Below are 12,471 nucleotides of genomic sequence, written 5' to 3' on the forward strand. Positions count from 1 at the left end.
CATCGGCAAAAATCAAACATTTCCTGTACTTTGTGCTCCATTTCCAGGTTCTTTTTATAGTAAAATTAATCAAAATCACCTCCATTTCTATAATATGGTTTCCATTCTATCAAATGAGACCATGAAAACGAGAATACAACCACAAATACTATACGAAAATAGACCACAAAGTCGGCATTTTAATTAAAAAAAACGGTCGGAGTTTTTTTTTTCTCATTATGCACTGCGTGCTCCAGGATTTTTTTTATGTGGTGCACACTGACCACACAGACCCATTCTCTCACATGTGGGCCTACTAGCTTTCTCCTGCCTGATTTGAAGCCGCTAGAATTTATGAGTATATATACGTCAAACACGGTACCTCACAAACGTATATATACGGCCGCGACAGTCAAAGGGTTAAAATAGCAACTATGAGGTGTTTTCTCGACTGATTTTTATGGTTTTGTTGGCTGTTTCTTGGTATCATTTGATAAAATGGAAGACATACTACTGAAATAAAGATGATTTTTATTGGTTTCAGGAGTAGAACTATAGTATCTTGAAAATAAGCTCAAAGTAACAGAAATGTTCAATTTTTGCCAATATTCCTGAAAATAAGTAAGGCCCCTCCTACACCCTGTCTGTTTTATAGATCTGATTCATTATTTTATAGGTCTGATTCAAATATTGGAATACAGTGTACCCCTGGCTTACGATATTATTTCATTCCAGAAGTATGTTCAGGTGCCATTACTGAACGAATTTGTTCCCATAAGGAATATTGTGAATTAGATTAGTCCATTTCAGACCCCCAAACATACACGTACAAATGCACTTACATAATTGGTCGCATTGGGCGATGATCGTAAACCGGGGGGTCCACTGTACTATAAACCATAACCAATCATTCCTGGTTATATTTTATTAAGAATTCAAAATGGAATGCAAGTGTAATATAGAAGAGGCCTGCGGATGTGATTAACAAACAGAGGAAATATTTATTACGGACTATATTTTTAACTCTGAGGATCTAGACCACCGATCCTCAACTCGCTTTCAGGGTTAAAAAAAAAAAAAAAAAGATTTTATGAAATGATAGATAATCTTTTCCCAATGGTAATGACACTAAAAGTACAAAATCTGATGGAAAACTTACAAAATTACGCTCTTGCGAAGTTAGCAATATCGGCGATATTTCCATGTCGGTGATTTCACCCACTTTGAGCGCTATTTTTGGTCAATTCCATTGTTCCAGTCAACTAAAATCATAACTATGTTGCTAGAACTCCATTTGTTCTATCGACTGAGTACAAGAAACCACCTGATCAGAAACTGGCAATTTGGCGAATTTCACACAAATTTCAAGAGATGCCAATTTCAAAATAGGGTCCAGAATAAACAAGAGACATTTCTGGCACTAAGATAACATTTTCTCTGTTCATTCGTCATGTCCCCAGGCCCCTCTTGTATTACTCTTGCAGACTACTGCATTATTGTAAAATTTTTTTTTTTTTTTTCAACAAGTTGGTCGTCTCCCACCGAGGCAGGGTGACCCAAAAAAGAAAGAAAATCCCCAAAAAGAAAATACTTTCATCATCATTCAACACTTTCATCACACTCACACATTATCACTGCTTTTGCAGAGGTGCTCAGAATACAACAGTTTAGTAAATATGGTATAAATAATATCAGCGCACTTGTGAAAGAATATCAGACTCACCAGCTGACATGTATTGGATGTGTGGCGTGATTTATTTGCTCGAACATTGGCAAAAATCGAACATTTCTGCTACTTTGAGCTCAATTTCAATCAAAATCATCTCTATTTCTGTAATATATCTTCCATTCTATCAAATGAGACTAAGAAAACAAGAATACAACCATAAATACCATACGAAAATACACTGCAAAGTGACTGTTTTAAAGCAAAAACAAGGTCAGAGTTTTTTTTCTCATTATGCACTGCGGGCTGCAGGATTTTTTTTTTATACTGCGCACACCGACCATGACAGATCTGAAGGTGCTAGAATTTTGGCATATAAGTACGGGACCAACCCTCAAAGGGTTAAAATGTTATTATTTGAACTTCATGTAAAACTGGCCAAATTTTTGAACTTTATAGAATAGTTGAAATAGTTGAATAGACAGTTTCTTGTGCTAATTGATAGAACATAAGGAATACTAGCAAAATAGACAAGAATTTGATCAACTGGAGCTTTGGAATTGGCTTAAAATAGTCAGCGAAATCACCAATGTGTAAACAGCACCAGAACTGCTAACTTTGCGCCTTCATAATTTCCTAAGTTTTCAATTAAATTTCATAATTTCCCAAGTTTTCAATTAAATTTCATACTTTTCATGTCATTATCTCCAGAAAAAGATTTTCTATCATTTCAGTTGCTGAAAGCAATAGTAACCCTTGTGATGTCAGTCCCGTTGAATCACGGCTTTGAAGCCAGTGTCTGTCCTGTCGTATGACGCCATGAGCTAAGCTCACTCAGATAAGCTGTGAGCGGTAAATTTGGGCCTAGATATGAGAGAATAAGTCTATGCGGTAAGTGTGCACCATATAAAAAATTTTGCAGCACGCAGTGCACGAGAAAAAACTGTGACCATTTTTTTTGGTTTAAAACAGAGACTTTGCAGTGTACAGTGGTACCTCAAGTTTCAAACAGCTCCCAACTCGAACAATTATGCAAGTGTATTTTTGTAAGTGCTTTTGTAAGTGTATTTCTGGGGGTCTGAAACGGACTAATCTAATTTACATTATTCCTTGTGGGAACAAATTCATTCGTTAACGGCACTCGAACAGCCTTCTGAAACGAACTAAGTTCGTAACTCGAGGTACCACTATTTTCGTATGGTTTTTACGATTGTATTCTCAGTTTGTTGGTCTCAATTGATAGAATGGAAGATATATTATAGAAACAGGGACAATTTTGATTAGTTTCAGAACTAACAGTAGCCTGAAATTGAGTGAAAAATGTTCGATTTTTCCTGATATTCCAGAGTACACAAATGACGTCACTTGTCCAATACACGTCTAACTGGCTAATCTAATGTGCATTCAGGAATGCACTGAAATTATTTATACAATTATTACAATAATACAGTAGTCTGCATAACAATAAATTTTCTATTTTTTGTATGAATAAAAATTAAAAATGAAAAGCAAGCATAATATAAGAAGGGCTTGGAGGCATAACTAAGGAACAGAGGAAATGTTTATTTAGTGCCAGGAATGTCTACATTGTTTATTCTGGACCCTATTTTCAAATTGGCAATTGCTGAATTTTGTATGAAATTAGCCAAATTACTGATTTCTGATCACTTCACTGGATAGTTGAAATAAGTAAATGAGTGGTTTCTTGTACTTAATCGATAGAATAGAAGGAAAACTAGAGAATTTCAGCAATGAGTTTGGTGGACTGGAACAAAAGAATTGGCCAAACATAGAGCACAAATTGCCAAGGCGTAAAGATTACAGAAACTGCTAACTTTGCGAGAGCATAATTCTGTAAGTTTTCCATGAAATTTAATACTTTTGGTTTCAATACCTTCAGAAAAACATTCTCTATTATTTCCTATTTTTTTTTTTTTATAAATTCTTCAACCCAGAGAGCAAGATTGAAAGCAGGGGTCTCAACAATGAAAAGGTTAAATTTAAGTAATATAACCTCACCTCAATAACAAACAGTACAGCATAAAAAAAACTCACTTGAATGGGTAAAGAAGGGCCTTTAGAGCATGACAAGATTCTGTGAGTCTGCAATATGAATGACTGTGGAAGAGAATCTTGTGTTCAGTCAAGGCTGAGCAGAAAAGCACTAGAACATTTTTGATACCTGCAGAAAAAGGAATTCCTGTTAATATATGACAATGTCCTTAAGCTAAAAAGTAAATATGACCCAAAAACATCCTCTTGGCCACATCCAAAATAAGGTGTCTTGAAAAGACACACACTGCAGAATAAACAATCATGGGGATAGTTTGCTACACAATGTGGGCCCATTCTTCATCACTGTTGGAAGCATGCTATTTGGATTCAGCCATAGTACACTTAGCACACCTCTACAGTTTTTCTGAATGGATGGAATATATGTATATTAAGTGCACACACATTCATTCTTGCCAATAACTCTCCATCTCCAGCTTCTCTTACTTCACATCAGCGGAACTTCCTTGCCAGGAATATTTCCCACAAAAGTTTATGCTTGTCATACCATTATTACATTAATAATGTTCCTAAATGTCATGTGGGAAAGGTGGAACACCTGATGAGTATATGCTAGGGTGTTGGGAAGGTGTGTGGGTTTTAAAGATAATGAATACAATATCAAGTGGGAGTTGTCACAGTTGCTCTTTGTCGAAGACAGCTCTCCAGGAAGAAATTGCAAAGGTTGGTAGTGATGCAAGAGGAGAGCAGGCTGTCACGAGAAGAAAGCAGGCTGCCACAAGAGGAAAACAGGCTGCCACAAGAGGAAAACATGCTGCCACAAGAGAACAGGCTGTCACAAGAGAACAGGCTACCACAAGAGGAGATCAGGCTGCAAGAAGAAAACACACCAAAAAAGAAAAGCAGGCTGCCACAAGAGGTAAGCAGGCTGCCACAATAAGGGTTGCAGTGGGTAGCACCACAGGCAGCTATCAATTTACCCTCCTGGCTGGGTATTTTAGCTTAAACCCAGGCCTGCCTTGGCACCTTAACTCAAAAAAACTATGATGGTGTGTAAGTAGATAGTAGTTTAGCTTTTTATATATTAATGTTCTTTATAGGCTAGTCAAAAATAGTGTACAGTATTTAAAAAAAAAAAAAGTATCGTATTGTTACTGTATACAAACTGCACAGCATAATTCAGAATTATGAACACAAATCACTGAGGGACTGTTGATCAGCGCTATGAATATTAAATTTAGACATGTAATGTGTAAACATGTTACACAACAGTTTTACAAGGCAGAGTACAAAATGACAATGCTCTTCTTTTAAATATAAGAAGCTCAGTAAAGTATCTGTACTGAACAGTAAAGCATGTAATTTAAAAAATTATAATTAAACAACAGTCTGCAATAGATACATACATAAATCTACAACCCACAAAAAAAAAAAAAACTTTGAAGTAACTAGACTTTATTAAACCGGTACATTATGACAGTGATGAATGAAGATTCTCGTGTGTATGCTTGTTAGCATTTACCAGTCCTCCGCAAGTCTTTGCAACTATTTAATGGTTCAAGTCGGACCAAAATGCCATCCTAAGTTTTAGTCTCATATGTACATGTTATTTGTCAATTGTCATACTTAAACCCATAAGCATCTTATTACACTTAAAGTGTTTCAGTCTTTACCTAGTCTGTTTCTTAATTTGGTATGAATCTTCCAAAAAAGTTGAGAAGATCCTCTTAACTGAAGCAGTGGTTGCTGAAAGACTACAGTCAAAGCATGAAAGAACAAAATTCAGAGGAAACCAAAGTGATAGATTTTTCTGCTTTTATTTTCAAAAGTTCCCACCACTTGTCTTGAGTGTTATTTTTTGGGCATCAAGACTGACTTAGGGTACATATATTCATCACCAATGGAGAAAGCAAGCAGAGGCAGTAAAAATCTTTTAATGATCTGTGGCAGCTAAGCAGCAGCAGCTTCTGTTAACAGTGCAATACTTGTGTAGTATTATATTTGTGACAGTACCATTTACAATCATGGTCCTTGCTATGCTGACATTACAGGTACTATCACTTATTCACTTACAATACACTACACAAGTATTACACTGTTAACACTTCCTCTCGACCCCTGCCACAGTACTTGTCATGTGCCACTGGATGACATGTCACACTGGATAAATCTCTCTAAAAATTTTTGTGTAATTATGTAGCACAGGTGCATCTTTTAGGTACATTATAAAAGCATTAAGAAAAAAAGTAAACACGAGGAAAAAAATATTTATTCTAAAAGAAATTAAGAGGAACTGGGTTCTTGAAGTATGTTATTAACCCTGTCAATCTCAGATGAAGCAGTAGGGAAGGGAACCATGATGTCAGTCTGGGAGGGCCCCAAGCCATGATATTGGATGGGGGTTGGCACCGAGCCAAAATATCAGTCTGAAAAAAGTCCAAACCACAATGTCAGGATGAAGGGAGGAGGTGGGACCAAACCACACTCAATCTAGGGCAAAGCCCAAGCCCTGATGTCAGTCTGGTAAAAGCCCAAGTCATATCATTTGGGCAGGAGCCCAAGTCATATCATTTGGGCAGGAGCCCAAGTCATATCATTTGGGCAGGAGCCCAAGCCATATCATTTGGGCAGGAGCCCAAGCCATATCATTTGGGCAGGAGCCCAAGTCATATCATTTGGGCAGGAGCCCAAGTCATATCATTTGGGCAAGAGCCTAAGTCATATCATTTGGGCAAGAGCCCAAGTCTCGATGTCAATCTGTAGGAAAGCCTAAGCCCTGATATCAGACTGGAGGGAAAGTCCAAGAGAAAGTGTCAATCTGGGATGGCACCCAAGTCAGGAGTCTGGGACATCACCCAAGCCAGGTGTGGAGAAAATTATCTCCAGGGAGCTAATGAGGCATGCACAAATCACTAGTGGTCACTTGTTAACTACCTACAACGTCACTGGCTGAATTCGTGTGTCAACTGCAATCTCACTCTTGGTGCTACAGTATGTCTATAGTTGATTTTCTGCTGACAATGTCTTCAGGCATAACTGCCAGCTCTGACAACTTAGTTGGATCAAAGAATATGGATTCCTTGACTCCAAGATACTGCTTACTGAGCATAATGCTACTAACTATATTACAAGGCTAGAGGCATATTACTATACATATTTTTAAACTGATCTTAGAAAAAGAAGCTGCCTCAGACAAACACGTGAATATATTATATTGCAGGTTCTCCTACAGGAGAGAAGAGTCAGCTGTATATATGCAAGGATCATATGTCCATTTTACCTACTTTTGATCTAGAGCCAATATAGTTGCACTCCAAATCTGCATAGTAAGATACGTATATGGATAATCTGGAATGGCTTACTGAAGCTTTCTTTTTTAGCAAGACATAAGGTCTCTCTTCATCTCTGCTAATGGAAAGAGGAGGTCGTGGCCCTATTGGACCACACCTGCACTGTCAGAGTGGGAATGTAAAGGGGGCTTAGCCCACTTCAAGATAAATTTCTCCACACCAGGAGTCTGGGACGACACCGAAGCCAGGAGTCTGGGACTGCAATCAAGCCAGGAGTCTGGGACTACACCCAAGCCAGGAGTCTGGGACTGCACCCAAGCCAGGAGTCTGGGACGGCACCCAAGCCAGGAGTCTGGGACGGCACCCAAGCCAGGAGTCTGGGACGGCACCCAAGCCAGGAGTCTGGGACGGCACCCAAGCCAGGAGTCTGGGACGGCACCCAAGCCAGGAGTCTGGGACGGCACCCAAGCCAGGAGTCTGGGACGGCACCCAAGCCAGGAGTCTGGGACGGCACCCAAGCCAGGAGTCTGGGACGGCACCCAAGCCAGGAGTCTGGGACGGCACCCAAGCCAGGAGTCTGGGACGGCACCCAAGCCAGGAGTCTGGGACGGCACCCAAGCCAGGAGTCTGGGACGGCACCCAAGCCAGGAGTCTGGGACGGCACCCAAGCCAGGAGTCTGGGACGGCACCCAAGCCAGGAGTCTGGGACGGCACCCAAGCCAGGAGTCTGGGACGGCACCCAAGCCAGGAGTCTGGGACGGCACCCAAGCCAGGAGTCTGGGACGGCACCCAAGCCAGGAGTCGGCACCCAAGCCAGGAGTCTGGGACGGCACCCAAGCCAGGAGTCTGGGACGGCACCCAAGCCAGGAGTCTGGGACGGCACCCAAGCCAGGAGTGGGACGGCACCCAAGCCAGGAGTCTGGGACGGCACCCAAGCCAGGAGTCTGGGACGGCACCCAAGCCAGGAGTCTGGGACGGTACCCAAGCCAGGAGTCTGGGACGGCACCCAAGCCAGGACGGCACCCAAGCCAGGAGTCTGGGACGGCACCCAAGCCAGGAGTCTGGGACGGCACCCAAGCCAGGAGTCTGGGACGGCACCCAAGCCAGGAGTCTGGGACGGCACCCAAGTCCAGCCAGAGTCTGGGACGGCACCCAAGCCAGGAGTCTGGGACGGCACCCAAGCCAGGAGTCTGGGACGGCACCCAAGCCAGGAGTCTGGGACGGCACCCAAGCCAGGAGTCTGGGACGGCACCCAAGCCAGGAGTGGGACGGCACCCAAGCCAGGAGTCTGGGACGGCACCCAAGCCAGGAGTCTGGGACGGCACCCAAGCCAGGAGTCTGGGACGGCACCCAAGCCAGGAGTCTGGGACGGCACCCAAGCCAGGAGTCTGGGACGGCACCCAAGCCAGGAGTCTGGGACGGCACCCAAGCCAGGAGTCTGGGACGGCACCCAAGCCAGGAGTCTGGGACGGCACCCAAGCCAGGAGTCTGGGACGGCACCCAAGCCAGGAGTCTGGGACGGCACCCAAGCCAGGAGTCTGGGACGGCACCCAAGCCAGGTGTCTGGGACAGCACCCAAGCCAGGAGTCTGGGACGGCACCCAAGCCAGGAGTCTGGGACGGCACCCAAGCCAGGAGTCTGGGACGGCACCCAAGCCAGGAGTCTGGGACGGCACCCAAGCCAGGAGTCTGGGACGGCACCCAAGCCAGGAGTCTGGGATGGCACCCAAGCCAGGAGTCTGGGACGGCACCCAAGCCAGGAGTCTGGGACGGCACCCAAGCCAGGAGTCTGGGACGGCACCCAAGCCAGGAGTCTGGGACGGCACCCAAGCCAGGAGTCTGGGACGGCACCCAAGCCAGGAGTCTGGGACGGCACCCAAGCCAGGAGGCTGAGACGGCACCCAAGCCAGGAGGCTGGGATGGCACCCAAGCCAGGAGGCTGGGATGGCACCCAAGCCAGGAGACTGGGACGGCACCCAAGCCAGTAGACTGGGATTGCACCCAAGCAAGGTGTGGAGAAATTTATCTCCGGGGAGCTAAGCTTGCTCTCTTTCTCTGCGTTTCCACACTGGCAGTGTAGGTGTGAACCAAAGGGGTCATAACTCTCCCTCTTTCCATTAGAAGATATGGAGGGAGAGCTTTTGTCTTGCAACGAAGCCTCATTAAGCAATACCAGATCATCCATATATCTTACAATGTTTTTTTCCTTGCCATGCAGCTTTAGAGTGCAACTATATTGGATCTAGATCAGAAGTAGATAAAATGGATACATGATCCTTACAAGTTTACAGCCAACTCTCCTCTCATCTCTCCTGCAAGAGAACCTGCAATATAATATATTCATGTATTTGTCACCTTGCCTCGGTGGGAGATGGCCGACTTGTTGGGAAAAAAAAAAAAAATTGTCAGAAGCTTTTATTCCTAAGATCAGTTAAAAATATGTAGTAACATGCCTCTAGTCTAATAACATAACTAGTGGCATTATACTCAACAACCAGCACTGTGGAGTCAAGAAATCTGCATTCTTTGATCCAGCTTAATCATCAGAGCTGGCATCTATGCAAGTAGACATTATGTCAGCAGAAAATCAACTACACATACACATGCTGAAATTCCGAGAGCTAGATTGCAACTGTAAGAACATAAGAACATAAGAATGTAGGAACACTGCAGAAGGCCTACTGGCCCATACGAGGCAGGTCCTTATCAAAACGATCTCTACCTAAAGCCACCCAAGAAATAACTCCCGTACCCAATGACACCAATCAAACCCAGCCCCTCCCACTCATATATTTGTCCAGTCTCTCCTTAAAGCTACACAAGGTCCTAGCCTCTATCACCCCACTAGGAAGACTTCCACGCATCTACAACTCTGTTAGAAAACCAGTACTTACCTATGTCCTTTCTAAATCTAAATTTATCCAACTTATATCCATTATTCCTGGTTCTTACCTGGTTCGATACCCTCAGTACTTTATTAATATCTCCCTTGTTTATGCCTGTCATCCACTTATACACTTCAATGATATCTCCTCTCGTTCTACGCCTCTCCAGAGAGTGGAGATTTAAGTCTTTAAGTCTATCTTCATACGTGAGGTTCCTTACACAGTAAATCATTTTAGTCATTCTTCTCTGTATGCTCTCTAATGAGTCTATATCCATCCTGTAGTAAGGAGACCAAAACTGAGCAGCATAATCTAAATGAGGCCTCACTAGTGATGTATAGAGCTGCAAAATAACTTTTGGACTTCTGTTACTTATACTTCTTGAGATAAATCCAAGTAATCTGTTGGCCTTGATGCGCACACTAAGGCACTGCTGTCTTGGCTTTAGATTTCTGCTTACCATGACTCCCAAGTCTTTTTCACATTCTGTATGATCAAGCTCTACTTCACCTAGATTATAGCTTCGAGGGTTATTTTCATTACCAAGGGCAAGTACCTTACACTTATCCACATTGAACTTCATCTGCCATTTTTCAGACCAAGACATTAATTTGTCCAAATCGTCCTGGAGTTCATTGATATCCTCCTCAGAGTGAATTATACGGCCTATCTTTGTATCATCAGCAAATTTACTCATGTCACTCGTAATCCCTTCATCAAGGTCATTAATGTAAATTATGAACAAGAGAGGGCCTAAAACTGATCCTTGTGGAATGCCACTAGTGACTAATCCCCATTCAGATTTCACTCCATTAATGGTAACTCTCTGCTTTCTATTGGTTAGCCATGCCTCAATCCATGCTAGAACTTTACCTCCTATACCATGAGCTGCCACTTTTCTTAAGAGTCTCTTGTGAGGTATTCTATCGAAAGCTTTACTAAAATCCAAATAAACAATATCATATTCCTTATCGCTGTCAACTGCCTCAAATGTTCTATTGAAGAACGTCAGTAAGTTTGTCAGGCAGGAACGACCTCTCGTGAATCCATGCTGAGATTCATTTATCAAGTTATGTTCTTCAAGGTGACTTCTGATAATGTCAGCTATAATTGATTCTAATAACTTGCCCACTATAGATGTCAGGCTTATTGGACGGTAATTTGAAGGAGTGGACTTATCCCCTGATTTGAATATAGAAACCACATTAGCCATCTTCCACAACTCTGGCACAACACTGGTAAGGTTGGGTGCATTGAATACACTTGTTAATGGCTGACTAAGCTCCATCTTGCATTCCTTAAGTACCCTGGAAAACAGCTCATCGGGTCACGGGGACTTATTTTGCTTCAGTTTGTCTATCTGTTTAATAACCATGTCCCTCGTGACAGTAATATTAGTTAACTTAAATTCATCAGGAACTAAGTAATCGTTGATTACTGGAATCTCATTTACATCTTCCTGTGTAAAAACTGACAAAAAATAGTCATTAAATAAGGAGCACATTTCCAGTTCGTTATCAGTCAGCTGTCCATTTCCAATTTTCAGAGGTCCTACTTTTTCCTTCACCTTCGTCCTATACACTTGAAAGAATCCCTTTGGATTAGTCTTTGATTCATTAGCAACTCTAATTTCATAGTCACGTTTAGCCTTTCTAATCGCCTTTTTTACTTCTCTTTTAAGCTGAACATATTGGTCAGTAAGGTTAACCTCTCCTCTCCTGATGCGCCTATAAATTCCCCTTGATGAATGTATTCGAACACTGATGATGTAGCAAGTGAATATGTGACTGCCAGTGAGGTTTGCATGCCTTGTTGAAATTTGTGGCCCACGTGCACTCTGAGAAACTCAAACCGTCTTCGGACAATCTCCAGGAAGAACTGTGGAAGAGATACTGCGCATGAGTGCCAGAAACTCTCCCTACTGTGAACAATCACGGACATATTAGCAAGGGAGTAAAGTATGGCAGAACATTACCGACAATCACACAACGTAATATGAAAACTCGGGGTCAAACCTTGTATCCTCCTTGTAGTTTATCTGTGCTCAAATGAATATTAAGAACTGAAAAAAAGATAGGGTTGAAGTGCTAACTAATAGTTATCTCTGCTAAGCAAGGTATCACCAGTAATTCTCCACAATGTGGACATTATCCATGGATATAATTCACAAGATGAACTTGTTGACAACTTATGGTCAAGTTAAACGACATTCAACATGGCCTAAGTGATGAAAGACATCCAAAGTCATATCTTCAATGAAGCCATCTAACCAGCTTCAACGATGTGGTAACTTCAAGGGCTCCTGCTACAATGAACTAGGTAAGTTCTACTTCCCCAACATCTGCCTAATGAAACCTTCAGTTGATAGGGTTAGGTGTTAGGGGAGCAGGGCTAACCATTTAAACCATCATGGGCGGGCCATTGCCCATACACAGGTAAGAGACGCAGCCTCACCTAGTATAACCTTGACATACTGTAATATGTCAGGAGGGAATCTTAATTATAGTAACCCACTCTATTACAGCCTAATGAGAATTAAGATAGCTGACATCATAGGAGACCCCAGAGCCACAGCTGCTGGGATTTTAAGCTGTCAATGTAAAGATGAGTATCCCAAGACCACCAATGGTCTTTTATTA

General features: G+C 42.4%; 1 protein-coding gene across 5 annotated transcripts in view; it reads right to left on the reverse strand.

The window, feature by feature from the left end:
• Positions 1-12,471, reverse strand: part of Sbf (SET domain binding factor) — a 302,684-nt gene that overhangs the window by 260,259 nt on the left and 29,954 nt on the right. For all 5 annotated transcript variants that reach the window (XM_070094967.1, XM_070094968.1, XM_070094969.1 and 2 more), the window contains exon 7: positions 3,701-3,827. In XM_070094967.1, the coding sequence (XP_069951068.1) occupies positions 3,701-3,827 (127 nt within the window). The remainder of the gene's footprint in view (positions 1-3,700; positions 3,828-12,471) is intronic.

Source organism: Cherax quadricarinatus, chromosome 48, assembly GCF_038502225.1.
Source record: "Cherax quadricarinatus isolate ZL_2023a chromosome 48, ASM3850222v1, whole genome shotgun sequence".
Classification (NCBI taxonomy): domain Eukaryota; kingdom Metazoa; phylum Arthropoda; class Malacostraca; order Decapoda; family Parastacidae; genus Cherax; species Cherax quadricarinatus.